Source organism: Chenopodium quinoa, unplaced genomic scaffold (genome assembly GCF_001683475.1).
Source record: "Chenopodium quinoa cultivar QQ74 unplaced genomic scaffold, ASM168347v1, whole genome shotgun sequence".
Classification (NCBI taxonomy): Eukaryota; Viridiplantae; Streptophyta; class Magnoliopsida; order Caryophyllales; family Amaranthaceae; genus Chenopodium; species Chenopodium quinoa.
Window position 1 is genome coordinate 5,552,250 of NW_018743574.1, and position 18,658 is coordinate 5,570,907.

Sequence of the window (18,658 nt, forward strand, 5' to 3'; positions counted from 1 at the left end):
GGTCAAAATCAAGTCAAGTCATATCCAGGTTGTTTTATTTGTGAAGCAACCTCAAATCAATAATTTTATATTTTATTATTGTTATAATAAGAATTATCAATTCGGTTTATGAGCTTGGCTATGGTTGAAGATGAACAATTTGAGTTATTTTTTGCACAAGACATTTTTAGTTCAATTATAAAGTAATTTTAGTTCGGGATATTTCAGGAATCGGGTGTGTTCGGGTCAATTTCGGGTATCGGGTTTGTTCGGGTCAAACACTCCGGGTCGGGTCAGTTCGGGTGTCGGTTCATGATCGAGTCAACTCCATTTTCGGGCCGGGTATAGGCCGGGTCGGGTCAATTTCGGGTCGATGTTTTTGGGTCAGGGTCATGTCATTCGGGTCGGGTTATCGGGTCAAGTAGAATCTTCTTTAGTTTGTGAAACTGACAACTTGAATGACACTCTCTCTTGGTGATGAGTGCGACACAAGCTTGTATTTAACAAATGTATCACTTTTTATGATTAAAAGTTTTTTACTCCATAATAGGTACATACTTCCAAATTTTCAATGCAACTATTTCTATTTACCAAAATATACACGTTATCCAAAAACAAATTTTCATTTTTCAACATTGATCTAATGTTTCAATACTAGATACATGTAACATCTAATATTGCAATGTATTCCATTATTCTTTAAAAATCACGTATAATCACCAAATGTAACTATCATCTACTCGTAGTACCTAGTCCATCACCTCGTTGACATTGCTTATTTATGTTATTACGATATTGATTTGACATACTACGGAGAGTAGTATACAGTCTATACACCCCACACCGCAGTCTGCAAAAGTGGGAATTGTGTCCGTACAAAGAATCAAACTCGGACTTCACATCCAAAAAAATCACAATTTTATCACCTGAAATTTTTTCAAATTCTGCCATGAGAAACCCAGTTCGTTCTTCTTCTTGTTCTTATTAATATGCCCATTAATTAGTTAGCATTTTAAGTCGTTGATTGTTAAATGTGGGTGCTTTTTACGTGCAGGGCAAAATAAAGAATATAACTTTTGAAGGTTTCCACAAGAATTATGTAAGTGTGTCTATGAATTAATTCATCTATTTTTATATGAACAATGTACTACCCAAAATTCAAACTTTATCAAGTAATTTACTGGTTTATACTACTGGGTTGTTGATTTTTTCGCAGGGAAACAAAAAAAAATCGCGGGCTAATAAGATTAGAAGGAAATATATTCGATTATCTCAGGTGGGTTATTTCAAAATGACGAAATTTTGCAAAATTGTAGACCTTATAATAGTAATATTGTCAAATTGTATGTTCTTTGTTTGGAATTCTTGCTGAATAAGACATTTGTTTGATAAAACGATTTAGATTATTATAGTAACCCCTGATCTTACCAAAGTTAGTAGCTTGAACAGGTATTAAGGAGATGTCATTTGGTTGAAAATAAAAGAATTCAATCAAAGAAGATTGTTAAACATCCGGTTATCATGCTATGGTTGAAGAATTGGAATGTTTCTAAGGGTTGCTGTTTGGTTAGTATCTCAAACTTGTTTTAGGCTTTTTCACACAAAGTATGTGTTGTTGTTGTTGTTATTGGAGGTGTTTTAATTTTTGACTTGGTTCCTAATATTGATGGTGTCATAGCTACTTTCTAAGTCCTTTTGTAAGGCGCATTTACCGGTGGTAGATACTACTATGGTACTCGAGGCAGAGACCGGAGAACGATATGAAGTCAAGTTTCTATCACGATCTTGTAGGTTAAGTGGTGGGTGGAGAAGGTTTTCAGTGAGTATGAAATTGGAAGAAGGAGATGCTGTTGTTTTACACTTGGTTGAAGTTACCAAATTCAAGGTAGTAGTTGGTAAAATTCTGTTATCTGTAATTTTCATTCCTTGTTTGTCCTGTACATTGAAGCTAGTTCATCTTAATAATGGTTCATTTCTGGATTAATTGACATGAAATTTAGATCAGCAATAGCTGTACAGATTGAGGCCAAGTAACTTATGAGCCGTGATTTGTTTTGTTGTTAAGCTTTGTAAGTTTGTTGCTCCTAGGCCTTCCTTAAATTGGTCAATCAATATTCTTGATACCGTGTTCTAGATCTTCACATAGGTGAATGTAATTATGGACATTATGGTAATGTATTTAGTGATTTGGAAATTATTATTCAACACTTTTATGATGAGAGTAGATGACATTATTCCCAAATCACTTTTATGAGGAAAGTGATGACATCTTTCATCATAAACGAAAACTTGTGTATGGAGGTTTACAAGATGAGGTTGTAAATTAATGAAAAAAGTTGGAAAAATGTACGTATTAAATATTGAAATCACTGATGTTCTGTAACAATAGCAACTGTAAGTAAAGAGTGTTATAGGAGATTTCAAGAGTTATGGATTATGACTTCATTTACCGCCTAGATAACAGCTTGAGGACACAACTATCTCTCTTTTGCTATGTATAATAATGATAAAACATTAATATGATAGTAGGAGATTATTCCATTCGTAGTATGTGAATATTCTCTGTTATCTTCTAGAATTCTTTCCTAATAGTATACATGACTCTTGTATACGCGTGTGACACTTTTGAATACCTTCTTTACCTTACAGTAGCTAGCTTTTTGTCTAGTTGTCTCATTAGACTCAGTTAAAATTGTTCTAACATAGCGTATATCTTAAACTCTATCCTTCTACAGGTATACATCATAAGGGCAAATTCTTCAGATGAAGTCAATCTACCTGTACATGTCTTTAATTTAGTCGTCAGTCGTGTAAAGCGAAGTGTTTCTAGTAAAGCAGATCGCAGTCAGCTATTCATCTATAGGAGAGGGGAAGTACAAGAATATTTGCAGGGGAAGCAAAGAGAGTTCAAGGCTGACAAGATACGGGGAAATGATACACGTGTATCTCAGGTGGGTATGAGTATTTATTGAACCCTTTAACTCTTTAAGTAGTACCTTAATATAGCCAACAATTTTTTGCTGATGAAAATTTGCTAATTGTTGAAATTATTATCTGTTGTCATTATTTGATATCCTTTGGCTGTAATCTAAGAAGTGATATGTACACTGTAAACATCTTGATCTCATGAACTTTTGTAACTTGAACAGGTATTAAGGAAATCCCGTTTAGTTCAAGTATCAAAGCTGATTGTTGGACATCCGGTTACTGTGAAATGGTTGGTGAAATCATACACTTCTGGTAGTTCTTTGGTTAGTATTTCAAAGTTCAAACCATGTTATAAGCCTCTTTATAAATAAATGTGACAAGCTATTATTTATATGGAGTATAGTTTCATTTTTAGGTGCTTCTTACTTGGTTCTTTTGATGGTGTCACAGCCACTTCCTACGACATTTTGTAGGGCTCTTTTACCACTGGAAGATGCTATAATGACACTCGAGACAGAAATTGGAGTGCAATATGAAATTAAGTATCTGGCGCAACATTCTATACTCAGTGGTGGCTGGAGAAAGTTTGCCATGCATATGAAATTGGAAGCAGGGATGCTATTGTTTTCCACTTATGAAGCTACCAAATTCAAGGTAGTTGTTCATTACTTCATTATACACCATAGTTTGTGATGTTTGCATTTCTTATTTGTCTTGCTCATATTACTGAAATCAGTCTTCAACACCAACTGCGGGAATTTCAACCTTGGGAAGCATGTCCTTTGCTAACAATATCCTTGAAAATGTTCTGTAAAAATCAGGTTTTAAGACCTACCAACAAAGGTATTCACTTGGTAAAAACTGGTACTACTGCCTAATAGTAAGTAGATATAGAGTTATCAGTGATAATTATGCACTTAAATATGCATAAAGTTGCATATTCTGACATGAGTTGTTGGTTATTAACTTAATTCGAGAGAGTGTCACACCTACAGATATTTCATAGCAGCTGAAAATCACATGATTTTATCTGTTTGCCGTGGATACATGATCTAGCTATCTTCTTGTTATAATTATGTTCTAGATTCCAATTATGATTGTAACAGTCAAGTGTGACCTTAAACTATTTAACACTCAACTAAACTCTTTTGTAGGTATACATCATAAGAAAGAATGCTAATGAAGTCCGTCTGCCTGTTCATATCCTTGAATTACTCAGTCATGCAGAGCGAAGTGTTTCATCTAAAGAAGATAGCAAGCACCTAATTGTGTATAGAAGACGGAAAGAAAATCAAATAGCAGGAAACTACAGTTGCAAGAGCGCGAGACTCAATTCCAGAAATGCTGAAGGCTCCATGTTACTTAATGATAGGATACTTTTCAGTAACATCAAAAGCTTTGAAGAGTTCAAAGCTGCCATACACGAGTTGATTCAAAACCATGAGCTGCCTCACTACGCCATTCAGGAATATTACCAACTATGCTGCAGTCAGAATGCATTTCTTCATGCTGATTTATTCAGAGGAATCAATACAGGCGTATATAATCAGATCATAGTTAGGGCCATTAGAAATATCATATTTGACACTGTCAACTTAGCCAATATATTGAGTACTTGCAAGCTCTCCACCTTCCTCCAAAAGTATGAATCAATGGACAAGGCCTTAAAGACCTTTGAAGTTCTAGGAATGAATGTCAGCTTCCTCCGTGCTCGTCTACACCACCTTAAGAACCTTGCTGTCAGTTCAGAAGGCGCAGCAGACAGAATTCAATATGAAGTAGCATGTCATGAACGTGGACGTGCAAAAGGTGAAGTAAGGAAACTGGAACTTATACTTGCTAAGTTACAAGCATTAAAGCCCAACCCTTTCGAGGATAAACATAGAGAAGGAAACTCCTGGCTTGAGGATGTTAAAGTCGAGATAAGTAACCTCCAAGATTTGATTGCGGAATTAGGTGAGTTTTTTTCTCAATATGATGCTCACATTGAGACATTAAAGTTAAAGGCTAAGGCTCATGAACTGAAATTTCAGGAAGAAGTTAGTGCATCATGGTTGAACTGTCCTATTAAGTGAGCACATACTGATTACTGAATGCACATAATTGAAGAGAATACATATTATGTTTGTAAAAAGGTTATGTAATACAGTAGTAATTTACTAGCTCTGTTTTCTTGGTAAATAACTAGATATGCACTATACAGTACCAAATTTTATCATATTTGAGTAATGTAAAGTCTCTAAAATTCAGACATTGTTATGGTCTGCTTCCTTTACACTTTGTTTGGATAGGAAGAAATGGAAGGAAAAGAAGAGAAGAGAAATGGAGGGGGACAAAATCTCTTGTTTGGGTAAAAGATTTGGGGGAAGGAGAGGGAGGGATCCATTTCCCCTTTCTCTATAATAACCATAATCTCTCCAAAATTGGAGAGATTTGGAGGGAAAATGGAGCTCACCTCCCCCTCCCTTTCTTTTCCCTTCCCTTCCTCCATTTTCCCTCCCCTTCTTTTCTTTCCTTCTTTGCTATCCAAACAAAGCGTTAGTTGCGTGACCGTGTAACCGTGCTAGAGGCTTGTCTGAGTGCTGATACTATAATACACACTTGTGTTCATTGTTCCTAGTCTCCTACAATCTTCACCAATATAGTATAGTGAGTGACATCCAAAATTAAGGTTTTTCTTCAACATATTCTGGTTTAGTATATTCTGGTTTAGTGGTATGCTGGATCATATAATATCTGAGAAGAGGCACCATTTAAGGTTTTTACTAACAAAGTATGAAAGTATGTTGTTGTTAGTACTGTATTGGAAATTGGATTGACATTTTTTTTATGTAACACTAACGGACTAAAGCATTGGTGTTACATAAGAGAATCAATCAATTGTTTTTTTAGCGGTCTGAAAAAACGTTTTTTTTAGTTGTCAAGCTTTTTTTTTTTTTTTTTTTTTTTTTTTTTGTCAATTTGGTTGCTTCTAGTTGCTAGTCTTGCCACTGGCCACTTGCCACTTGAGTGCCTAATTGCCTATTTTTGAAAGAGCAATGTAAAAACCAACTCGAGCTGATTCGGACTGTAATTGACTTGATTAGATCTCGAGAACCAAACTCGATTTGTAACTAATCTAAACTCAACTTGAAAATAAATTTGACTCAATCTAGAGTAAATCTGACTCCAATTTGATCCAATTTGAATTCTACATAACGATAATTAAACCTGACTTAAACTCAAATCGACACTAGTGTAATTTAATTTGAACTCAACTTGATCCTTAATTAGCCCGACTTCTGTACCATAGTGAAAACCACATAGACCAAATTTTATTGACTGTATTACATACTTTGTTACTCCGAAATCATAACGGGGTACTCTTATATTTTATCTCTCTCATCAAATCCATCCAACCATGAGTTAAACTCAATTTGATAAGGGAGAGACCTTAATTAAAAGGTTTGGAGCAAGGTGAAACGGTGTGAATATTTTTTTAAAAAAAAGAAGGAAACGGTCGATACTGGTACCTTATATAGTCTAGATCCGGCCTTAAAATGGAACAAAAAAGGGGTCCATGAGTCATGTGGTGGAGCTAGGTGTCAAAAAAAGGAATCAAGTACTTGTTTGTATTAAATGGGGGTGTGTCAACTGTCAAGTGGTACCAATTGCACATCTATCAGCTACTTGCCTTAACAATTCATCGCAACATTCAACCCAATTTCATACAACCACCCATTTCTAAGCCTTCTTCTTCAACTTTTTTGTTTTAATTATTGTATCATTCTGAATTCTACAATAATAATAATAATAATGTCTGTTCCTCTTATCCCTATCCCTTTCCAAGTTTGTCTCTCTTTCTCTCTCCTTAAATACAGTCGAAACACCCAATTTAGGATTTTTTTAAAAATTTAGTAAATTAGTTGTAGCATTTAAATTGATTTTGATTTGTAGGAAGAAACATCTAGTAAGGAGCGGAAGAGTAAGAGGAAGTACGTCAACAGGACTTGGTCTCGTTCTTCTTCTGATATTTCCGTAAGTTTTTCTTCATTCTAGGGATTTCTTATTACTCTCTCCGTTCTTTTTTTTTTTTTTAATAATAAAGTACGGAGTAATGTATATCGATTATCGATGAATAATTATGGTCCCGTCTTTTAATGGAATGTTATACAAGTATAATGCTGGTTTCTATTTAACACTTTAAATAATTACGTTGGTAAATCGTGAAAGATCTAAAAGGTAAACAACATGCATTTGTTATGATGATTATGGTTACTGGGGTTAATTGATGGGTGATTGATTGCCAAAATTTTAGCTGATTGACTATTCGTTGATTTTTATTTCCTAGTCCTTACTAATTAAATGACATTGCTTTCTATTTTCGGATATCATGAGAAAATAATTGGACTGACCCGTCCCTTTTCAATGGCTGTGTGCCTATGCATATGTTAGAGACTGATTTTAAGATGTAGAGAGAGAAAAAGATAGAGACCCGCGTGACAAGAATATTTTTTTGTTACGAATAATATGTAACGGAGTATATAATATGGTCTATACAGCTAGTATAATGTTTCGGTACTTTTTTTTTTTTTTTGAACGGATGTTTAGGTACCCTTTTTGTGAGGTGGTTGCAATATTTTCTAGATTGCAATCAACCTTTATTTAGTATGTGTAGTAATTGTTTGTGCTTTACTGCTTTCGACCTAAAAAAGTTAACCCCTTCTTTCATACAAATAATGTTAAAGGAGAAATTAATACGAGTAAATAAAGAACAAAAAAAAAATATTGGACTTGGTACAATCAAAAGCGTTCTATCACTGAACACTAGGCTTAAGGTATATTTTGTACCAGCATACATTTAATTTGTGCTGCTATGTATTATTTATAGTATAGTATGTACATTTCTGTCAAAAGAATCTATATAATGGTACATTATTTGGTGCTGCTATGTATAGTATGCTGGTACTCTAATGAATCCTACATGAAATGATGAAAGTGCATCCTAATATGCTCTGATTCATGTTACATTAAGGACATATTAGTGCACTAGATAGAAGAATTTCCTTCTTTTCAAATCATTGAGATTTGAGAAAAAAAAAATTCATGTCGGCTGAAGGTTATGGTACTACATAAAGTAAGCGAAGCTAAGTGGGTCGGGACGCGACAGGGGCTGGGACCACGTAATTAGTCCTTTAAATGACTTTTTAGAGAATGTTACTTTCATTGCTGTTCAAATTATTGGCAAATCCTATTAACATATTCTTGTGTGCCTCTTACTTTTAATTAAGTCAAATAGTTTATTTCAAAGTTCTTACAACAGACTGGTGAATATGTCCTTTGTAGGGGTTATGGCATCAGCACAGAAAGCCCAAAAGGTTGTTCTAATTGTCTGAAGAATTCAGTTAAATTTAATCATCTATTGTCTCTATAATCTGTTATTTCTGACATAACTGCTGGCTGTTTTCTTGAAGATGTAAGCTTAATGTTCAGAAAAATCTCAATGTGAAATCTAAGTCCTTTGCTGCTACTCAAGCTGAAGAACTTCGATCCAAATTGGATCCGAGATATCCAAGCTTTATTAAATCTTTGGTGAAGTCACATGTTACTGGTGGCTTTTGGATGGTAAGCAACTAAGCATTAGTCTAGTAATATGTGAAAACACCTAGATTTGGCTATTGCTGAAATTTGTATTGCTTATTCATTCAATTTGTTTGATTTTTCTGGATATAGGGACTTCCTGCGCCATTCTGCCAGAAGCATTTACCACCAAAAGACACCATCATAACATTGGAAACTCAAAGTAAGAAGCTATTTAAGATAAAATATCTTGCAAGAAAGACAGGTTTAAGTGGCGGGTGGAAAGGATTTGCTATTTCTGAAAGATTGTTAATAGGAGATGTTCTTGTGTTTCAGCTAATAGCAGAAGCCAAATTTAAGGTAATCTTGTCTTAGGCATATCTTGTCGTTTCTTTGCACGTTAAGTTTGATATTTCTGCAAAGGTTGTGCTGGCTACTTCAGACTCTAGAGAACTTAGAATGGTAGAAATATGATGAGTGTAAAGCCTATTATAAAAACCTGGAATGAGCAAAATTTGTGAGTTTGGTGGAGAGATAACAAAACTAATCCTTCATAATTTATTGCAAGTCTTTCAGAAAAAAGATTTGGTGTCCTATTTATTTAATTAATTCATCTGCCCCAAAAAAATTAAGAGGAATGAACAAATTTTGAACTAAAGATCTCGATTTTGATTACACTTGTTTCAAGCACAACGTTAAACTAGCAGCTGGTGAGCATAGCTTTGATTGTACTTTGATCTTATATTAGCTATATAAAATCCTTCGTAGGTCTACATAGTAAAAGAATATAAAGTGACTGAGGTAGATGGAGCTCTGTTCCTGCTAAAATTGGATACTCCCGAAAAACAAAGTGATCCTGGTAGGTTTGTCTCAATTTTTAATATACTTATAACCCCTCTGTCCCAGCTTGGAGTTATCATTACCCGTAATAAAATTGTTTTTCCAGCTCGAAGTTGGGATACACATTCACTACATAATTTCTCTCTAATGTTCTTCATCCTGTCTATACTCCTTGAGCTGGGATGGAGGGAGCATATCCTAAAGTCTCAACCATACTGATTATTTTAGTCTGATAACTTCACCACAGGAGCCAGAAAGTGTATAGACTTGCCTCAAGTTGATCAGAGAAGTATGCAGCCACCTGAAAACTCAGAAAGTAACAGTACTGAAAATTCGTTTGGATCAAGAGTTGCTGATGGTTTCCCGATATGTGAAGAAGCAGCTTTAAGTCCTAGTGCTGTTTCAACATTTGACAACTTTAGCATTGTAATCAATGACTTGCTTAAAGACTATGAGCTCCCTCGACATATTAAATGGAGTTACTATAAACTGTGTTGCAGTCAAGACAGTTTGCTTCATGCCAATCTTCCGCATTGGATGAACCATATTTTGATAGGTGGAGTCATAATTGAGACTGTTACCATCGCTGATGCTTTAAGACAGTGTGATCTTTCAACTTCCAAGGAAGAATTTGCCATATGGGATAAGACTTTAAGGGCGCTTGAACTTCTTGGGATGAACAACGGTTTTCTGCGTTCCCATTTGCACCATCTACAACGAATTGTGCATGATCCGGAAGTAGCCACCTACAATCAAAGATGTTTGGAGCTATGTTCTGAGAATTCTCGCGCAGAAGATGAGATCAGGAGTCTTACGGCTAGACTTGCTGAATTGAAGAAGGCCCATAAGAAACGTGCTGCTGATATCGATAATCTGAAGTCGAAGATTAACAGTCATGAACTCAAGTTTCAGGAATAGGTACATGCCCCCTGGTGAATTGGTAATAACCTTCATTACGAGTAACGTTAGACAAATCCTGTCCAATCCCAGTTCTTTATTTTTTTTTTTAAAACCACCCCTAGTTAGAAGGGAAACCCCAGGCCAGTCTTGTTCAAAAAATCAAAAAATTGCCCGTCCAATCCAAGTGTGTGATTTATCATAGTTCCTTTCGCCAAAAGTTGCAAGGAAGATAGCTGTGCATTTTGATAATGGTAGTAGATGTTTTCTTGTTTCAAATTGTTGTGTAATTTGTAATATTTTTGTAGCTTTTGTTCTGATATAATATATAATACGGGGTAGCTGATTAGAGAAATGCTCTATTTTGTTCTTTTTTTTGGATGTTTTGAGCTACTCTTTCGGGATTAGCAAATCTTATTAATTAATTGATTATGTAGAAAATCAGAATAATTAGACATTTGGATTCTTTATTGTGTGGTGCTCCAGCAAGATCAATAAGCATAAACAATGAACCTCAAGATAGGGATGGGCTCGAAATCAAATTGGTAAAGGGCTAGTTCGGTCCAGCCCATGTGCTAAATCGGTTTGGGCCTTTGGGGTCACATCCCATTTATAAATTATTATGTATTGCAATTAGTCTAAGGTGATAGGTGTAACAACATAGCCCAAAAACCCAATTACACATAACCCAATTAAGAAAAGCCCTAACACTAGAAAAACATGAAAATTGCAATACACACACTCACACCCAATAAATGTAACGTCACTTCCAAACTCAAAACTCTTCTTCTTCTATATGATTTTCTCTCTCCTCTTTTTCACTTTCTCTCTCCTCTATTTCATTTTATCTCACTAAAAAAACTGCAAAAACATCAATGGACATTAGAGAAAAGATGCAAAATCAAAATGATCCTCCCTGAAAAAAAAGGCAATTTTATGTAAATTTCACTCAATTTTGTTTGAATTTATATGATTATCACCTAATTTTGTTTGAATATTGTTCGATACTCTATTGTTCGAAATTTTTTATTGGAATTGTCAAAAAAAAATAGTGAAATCAAACAGATACCTTATGTTCACATTTTGAAATGCATATGTTCATATTTTGAATTCTTATGTTCATATACTGAATCCTTTTGTAAACTTTCTGAAATGCATATATTCACTTTCTAAATCCATATGTTCATATTTCTTATGTATATGTTCACCTTCTGAAATGCTTAATTATGTTCATACGCATTAAAAAATGGACCAATGCATATGTTCATATTTTGAATACGTATGATGCATATGTTTCGTAATCATATTTATTTTTTATTTCTTCAATTTTTTTTATGTTCATAATTAAATGCCTTATATTCATAATAATATTTTATATGTTCATAATGTAAATATTCATAGTAAATATTTATTGTTCATAAATATACTGATTAAGTCTGTTTATGCATATGTTCTCTTTCTTAATAGCATATGTTCATATTTTTTACGCATATTTAAAGAACCTATGCATATGTTCATATTTTGCATGATTATGTTCATTGATAAAAAAAATGAAGAAAATTAGATGAAACACATATGAAATTGATCAAAGCTAAAAAAAAATCAATTCATATGAATTCAAAAAATCAGATAAACAACCAATTTCATATTGTAAGGAACAGATTCAATCGTTAAATCAAAACAAAACGAGAAAACTAGAAGGAAAAAAAACAGAGGAAAAAGGAATTAAAGAAGGAAGGAGAAAAAATAGAGTATAATTTGTGAATTCAAAGATTCATATAAACCTTAATCAATCGAAATTAAAGCACAAAATCGAAGTTCACAAAAAAAAAAATTCATACTTAATAACTACTTTCATGTTGTAAGAAACAAATTCAATAAAAACAAAGTGTAAAAAAAGGGGAAAAAACAGAGGAGAGAGAAAATAAAAAACGAAGGAGAAAAATAGAGGAGAAGAAAGCTAATGTTCATTTTTTCAAAAGTTAATGTTCATATTGTGTTGTTGTTACACCTATTTCTAGGTGCATGAGTGTGCACCTAAGAATATGTGTATGTATTGTAGTTAAGTAATTGTAATACTAGGTAATTAGGTATTGTACAAAATTTCAGAAAATTATAGTGTGAAGATCAAAGGATGCATTTTGTGATATAAAGTAATTTATATGTATTTCGTATTTAATTATTAGCGGGAGAAAAAAATGTTATATAAAAAAATAATGTAAGTGTGATTGATAAGAGAGAGAATAAATATCTATGCAAGTGTGGTTACTATAGTAGTAAAATAGTATCGTGTCCCTATTGGTGTTGCAATTATTGTGAAACAATTGAACAAATGTTATTGTGCTTATTTCCACCCACAACTTCACAAGTATTCCCTTTGTCCTTTTGTTTTATGACCTATGCGAAATTTTATGTGATTGAGTTAAATTTGTTACAGAAGAATATTGTGCATGTGTGGTAAGTTTTATATGAGACAATATTGTGTAGGTGTGGACTGTGAGTTCTTTTTTCAAAGTGTTTTCACATTGACGTATATCGATTTATCTAATAACAAACTACTAAAACTATATTTTCTTCAAAAATAAAATGAAATTTATTCAAAAAGTAAATAAAAAATTAGATTTAAATATTTAATACAGATTTGCCTTATTAAAGAAATTGGAATGAATTTCATATCATTACCCTCATATCATACCATACAATAAAATAAGTAAATAACCGATAGAACATTAGTACTCATAACAGTGTAATACTACTCACCAAATAAAGTTTGGTCTAGTGGTAAGTTTGTCATCTCAATCAAACCCCACTACGGCCACTAGAGTCAATTTGGGGTGGAGATTTCCTTATTATTTCCCCTCATTCCTAAATTGTCTAGCCCACTAACCTGAGTTGGATTGACCTATGACAAGTTTCGATCCCATCTCCTTATCCCAAAAAAAAAAAAAAATTGTCTAGTCTTTGTAAAACTAATGTCATATCGCATAACCTAATAACCTTTAAGGAGCTTGTCAAAAAAAAATAACCTTTAAGGACTATCAATTTTAAGTTTTAACCCTTGATTTTGGGGAGGAAATGTGGAATATTCAATTATGAAGTACGAGTAAATACAAGAGTGAGCCAAATGTCAAGAAAACGGTAGAGATCGCTGACGGAATTGAAGGCGAAGCAATTAACATACTCTGTACTCTCTAGTCTTTCTTAACCCTAATTCCCAAATTTTGGTTTAAAATCGTTCATTTTTAAACACTATAATCAAATTTTGCTACTGAAATTATTATCAGGGTCAAATGAAGACAACTACTGTCAAGCTTAAGAGGAAATCGTCAGCTTCTGCGCTCAAGGTAACAATTTTTTGCGATTATTATCATAATTGTAACTTTAATTTACGCCAATTACATATGATCAAAATCATATTAAATTATTGTACAAAATTGATGAAATGTATGCATGAAGAAGTTTGTTAATGGTTTATAATTTCCTATTCTTTAATTTTGATATTGGGGTTGAATCGCAAGAATCTAGCAATTTACCCAGTCAAATAGTAAGAAATTAAGTGTTAAGGCAGCAAATTTTCGCGGGAAACAACGTTAATGGTGGATGAAATAGCTTATAGTATTACATGAAGTACAATCAAAAGAGAGGGACACATGTGACGAGGACGTTCGCTTCATATTATTTGCAACGATTAGAACATTTTTCCTATCTACTCTATGTCAAATTGTTGCAAATAATGGAGGTAGCGTAGAACTCACTACTCACTCCGTTTCTGAAACTTTGACTTGGCATACTCTTGTTGCTAGGGAAGTAGGAAAATAGCGAGTATATAAATGTATAACAAATTAACAAGTGTGTGTTTGGTTTGATGTAAAATGCTTTCATAGATTGTGTGAATTTTGTGTGTAAGGTGGTTATTTGATGCTGTCAAAAATTGAATAGATTAAAATTAGTCGAATTTTATAGAAAAGTGAACTCTCAGAATTTGGTGGGTGTACATAAACAATGTTGTAGAAGTAATAAATTTGGAATTTCCTTAAAAGAAAAGTGTTGCGATTATTATGGAATGAGAGAAGTAAAATTTCTAATTTGTTGGTGTGTATTGAAATAATTAATTGATGTGTATTTTACAGAGTTTGCTCCATCCACACAAGGAAGTCAAGAGGTTAGTGAAATATCATTTGCATTACTTTGTAGATCAATGGTCTTGTCATTTATTTTATACTAATTGTTAACATGTGGGCACTTCTATAATCTGTAGGCAAAACGTTAAGTCATCGATACTCTGTCAAGCTGAGGAGCTTCGCTCTAGATTAGCGGTTCAATATCCTAGCTTTATAAAAACAATGGTGAAGTCCCACGTTGCTAGCTGTTTTTGGATGGTTAGCACTATTCTATTTAAGTCCCTTTTTCATGTTGACTATGTTACATGTACTTTTCATTTCAATTAGAGGACATCTGTAGGATTCTTGCTGCTCTAGCATGGGTATGAATCTGGCCATTTAGATTTGGCGTAAAGCTGGCCGTAATTTGGAAATGGCTGAGCTATACCTGTGGATACTTACCCATGTTAGATTTGCGTAGCATATTCCATGTAATGTAAAACTAGGTTAATTCTGATGTTTGAAGGCCAGAGATAGTGTAACCTGTGCTAACTCAGTTTTATCTTCATTAGGGGCTTCCTCTTTCTTTTTGCAAGGCGAATATGCCACAAAAGGATACTTTATTTAACTTGGAAGTTGAAAATGGTAAGCAGTACCATGCAAAATATCTTGCTAGAAAGTCGGCATTAAGTGGTGGGTGGAGAGGATTTTCTATAGCTGAAAAACTGGTAGAAGGTGATGTCCTGGTATTCCAACTAGTAAAGTCTACCAGATTTAAGGTAGTATTTTGGATATGTATGCTTTCCTTTCCTCTATTGTTTTTGCTGTCCTTCACAGTCTTGATTCTTGACTACTTTGTTTAGTAACTTTTATAACATTGCACGTGTCTAAGCTTAAGAGTGTCAATTCAAAATTTCGTTAATATGAATGAGAATTGCAACCGGAAGAGCATGAATAGAAGACTAAAAGTTTCACCTGGATAGATAATTCTGGAAAATGTTGATGACTCAATCTGTGGCTATAGAATTGTATGCCAAGTAGGTGTTAAAACTGTAGGATAAAACTTAAATTCTGCTTAACATGCAGAAGTAGATTTGAAGTTAGTAGAAGTCTGAGAGAAGTTATGTTACATGTATCAACTCTAAGTATCTTGAAGATTTTTAATAATTTGTCTAGCAAATGGACCAAATTGGAGTGTCAAGATGTCCCTATTCATGATGGACTATGGATTGGCCTATGTAGATACTTGAGGAGAGGCACCGTGTCAATGATGAAAGACTAGTACTTGAAGGCATTGTTGAATGGAGTCTTATACTTGTATTTGTTTATGTTCTGAAACTGTATTTGTTCTTAGGTAGATCCAACGTTATTATTTGTTATTGTCGAAAAGCACATAGCAATTTTAGCATAACTAAAAGAGCCTAGTTGCCTAATTTTTTCATACAAGTGTTTTTAGAACAACTCAGCTTGTCAAATAGATGACATTACTGCAAAGACATATCTCTTTTTAAATTTTGGAACATAGTGAAGTTTTCTCTCTGAATTGCTTCTCAAGCTGAATAACACTATCCAAGTTAACGTTTTCATTGTTATTTTCGCGTGAAATCCTTATTGTTTCTGAATTTTAAAGCATCACCAAATCTTTTGCAGCTGTACATACTTAGGAAAAGTAACCTGACCAAGAATGATAAATCTCGTGTCATACAAAGTCTCCCAACTGAAGTTACACGAAGTGGTATTGTTGAGTCACATCTTAATTAAGTATATTTTGGATCAATTATATCTTTATATGGAGAGTGATAAATTTGATTTGAGTTTGTAATTGTACCAATTTTATGTTCAGGTCAAGAAGTGGGCACCCTTGAGCATGCTATTGAAACAAATCGACCATCTTCTCTGTCTGAAGGAGCTCAAGATAAAGTCCAAGTGTTTCTCTCTGAAGATGATCCTTGTATTATTCAGCAGGCAGATAAAATAGAAAAAGAGAGATCTGTAAATCCTGGAAATTCCGAACATGTTTTGCTATCTGATTCCTTTGTTGTTGATAGTGGTATTGCAAGCTTTGAGGAGTTCCAAACAGTAATTGATGATTTGCTGAAGAAAAAGTATGACCTTCCTCATGATATCAAGCAAAGCTATTACCAACTTTGTTGCAGCCAGGACACATTGCTTCATATCAATCTCCTGAAAGGCATTAATCCTGTCTTGATTGCTGGAAGCATCATTGAGACTGTCAATGTTGCTGCTGTGATAAAAAGCTGTAAGCTCCATAACTTTAAGGATGAATTTTCTATATGGGATGAAAAACTAAAGTCCCTCAAAATTCTTGGGATGAAAGTCGGATTTTTGCGCAGTCATCTAGACCGACTTCAAAGGATTGCCTCTGACTCTGAGGCTGCCAAGAACAAGCAGCAATATCAGAACCTATGTGCAGAGCAGGATGTCTCTGAAAGTAAGATTAAAGATCTTGAAGCAAAACTTAGCGAGGTGCTTCGGGTTTTTGACAAGCGTTCTGGTGATATTGAGGAGCTGAAATTGAAGATTGAGAATCACAAGTTCAGGTTTCAGAAACAGGTCAGTGTTCAATGGTGGTGATACTTTCTTATCTCTTGTATATACTCGTACTAGTTATATATACCTGTTATGTCATTATGTGCAGTCAATCTCCTTTTGTATGTCTTGCATATGTATAGCCAAGGCAATTTTGCATTTTGGTAACATCAGTGCCTTGGTTTACCAAGGAAGCTTTTGTAAGTAGGGTCTCTAGGATATACGAAGCATGTGCAAGATATTGGCTTATTGTATGAAAACAAAATAGAACTAGCGGTTTATAAGTGATTTGATAATAATATTGCAATACAGAATACTAGAATAGATAACTATGGAATAGCTGAAATTGGTTAAATTACTTTGTCGTAAGGAACCTACATATTTGCAGTGGCTTAGCATCTGTTAGCTTTTGGGGGAATTTTTTATTTGAACCTGTAGAACTCTTCAGTAACTGAAGTGGTACTTCTGGTTGATCTGAGATGTGTAATATAGTATTTGGTTGAACGTATTTGAGGTTAAAGAACTGCACTTGGCTGTATACTAAGGGACTTTATCTTGTATTCTAGGAGTGTGATCTCATTCAAGCATAGTTTCGACAGCAAACTTAAGAAGTCAAGAGACCGTGAGGGTAACATGCTTCTGAGTATTATTAAGGTTTATTTGACTAAACTAATTAAAAAAAATTCTAGTCTAAATCCATCAAGCTTTGCTGAATGTAGATCTAGTAATATTGACTCCTATTATACTCAAAACTGGGTTTTCCGATTTGGACTGGTCGAATTTGATCTAGACCCAAAATCTAACTACTACAAACCTGATCAATATTTCTAAATAAGACTTATTTAGCTATAGACTCGAGTTGAACTGTTGAAGAATAAGGTTAGCTTATATTTTTGGACGTTTTCTGTGGTAGTTATCATTATTACAGTGTCATTATTAGCCTCTTTACCTGTTTAGCTTTACTTTGGTAATCTACACCTTGTTTCCTCAAACAAGGTGTAGATTACCAAAGTTAAGCTGTCAATAAGCAACAACATATTTGAGTACACTTGGGTGAAATTAGAAATACGAGTTAATACCATCTTACTTAAGTTTTAGATGTCTCATACCTCGGGCTCTAGCGCCAGAGTTATTATTTTATAAGTACAAATATTACGGAAATACGGAGTACTAAAGGTAGAAACTATTCGGGTAATAAATTCAACGGGACTATATGGGAGTTTAGTACTGTATTTGCAAATCTGCCTTAAGAAGATAAAGAGTATTCCTTCAGGGCTTCAACCTCAATTCACAATCTAAAAGGTGCATGTGCGATAAGTCTAAATCAAACATTATTAAACGTTGTAAATTTGAGATCAAAGATCCAACAATTGATATTTTTTTTTTTAAATGGCAGCAATCAATCAAATGAGTGTTGAAATAGTGAATTTGGGTCCATTATTTACTTTATTTTGGCTGCATTAATATGGGGTTGGTTATTTTTTCTGTTATTCCTCAAAGACGTACTCTGATATTATTTGGTTATTTTTCTGATTTGATGGTTTTATTTTTGACTTGATGTCGATTTTTTTGGAACCTTTCTTTTTGAATTCCCATCACCTGGTCAAGTGAAATCTTTTTAATTTGTCCGAAACCAAGATTTTGCTTTTAACTCATTTTCACAAAACTCAATAATGTCACTGAAAATTTTCCGTTATTTTACATCACAAGTGCAATTTGTGTAATGAGGGTGATGGACTGATGGGTCCAAGTATATTCCCTCTCTTTTCATCATTTATTTTCCTGTTTGTTTTTTTGGCTTATCA

General features: G+C 33.8%; 3 protein-coding genes across 4 annotated transcripts; all 3 read left to right on the forward strand.

Annotated features, from left to right (window-relative positions):
* The first annotated feature begins 942 nt into the window (after window positions 1-942).
* On the forward strand, window positions 943-5,229 carry LOC110682290 (B3 domain-containing protein Os01g0234100-like). Its single transcript, XM_021858596.1, has 8 exons — window positions 943-1,078; window positions 1,196-1,255; window positions 1,429-1,545; window positions 1,658-1,864; window positions 2,715-2,930; window positions 3,129-3,230; window positions 3,358-3,561; window positions 4,062-5,229. Exons 3-8 carry the CDS (start codon window positions 1,501-1,503, stop codon window positions 4,980-4,982), a joined length of 1,695 nt encoding a protein of 564 aa, XP_021714288.1. The 5' UTR covers window positions 943-1,078; window positions 1,196-1,255; window positions 1,429-1,500; the 3' UTR covers window positions 4,983-5,229.
* Window positions 5,230-6,539: 1,310 nt separating this feature from the next.
* LOC110682291 (B3 domain-containing protein Os01g0234100-like) lies at window positions 6,540-10,558 on the forward strand. Its single transcript, XM_021858597.1, has 7 exons — window positions 6,540-6,735; window positions 6,844-6,924; window positions 8,233-8,264; window positions 8,361-8,511; window positions 8,620-8,826; window positions 9,235-9,325; window positions 9,554-10,558. The coding sequence occupies exons 1-7, from the start codon at window positions 6,703-6,705 to the stop codon at window positions 10,222-10,224; spliced, it is 1,266 nt and encodes a 421-aa protein (XP_021714289.1). The 5' UTR covers window positions 6,540-6,702; the 3' UTR covers window positions 10,225-10,558.
* Window positions 10,559-12,688: 2,130 nt separating this feature from the next.
* Window positions 12,689-17,773, forward strand: LOC110682292 (B3 domain-containing protein Os01g0234100-like). Of its 2 annotated transcripts, XM_021858598.1 has the most exons (8): window positions 12,689-13,387; window positions 13,488-13,547; window positions 14,334-14,365; window positions 14,462-14,582; window positions 14,876-15,082; window positions 15,954-16,038; window positions 16,147-16,563; window positions 16,658-16,753. In XM_021858598.1, exons 2-8 carry the CDS (start codon window positions 13,494-13,496, stop codon window positions 16,663-16,665), a joined length of 924 nt encoding a protein of 307 aa, XP_021714290.1. In that variant the 5' UTR covers window positions 12,689-13,387; window positions 13,488-13,493; the 3' UTR covers window positions 16,666-16,753. The 2 variants fall into 2 exon arrangements, with proteins under 2 accessions (XP_021714290.1, XP_021714291.1); XM_021858599.1 differs by having other exon boundaries at window positions 13,348-13,387; window positions 16,147-17,773.
* The last annotated feature ends 885 nt before the right edge of the window (window positions 17,774-18,658 follow it).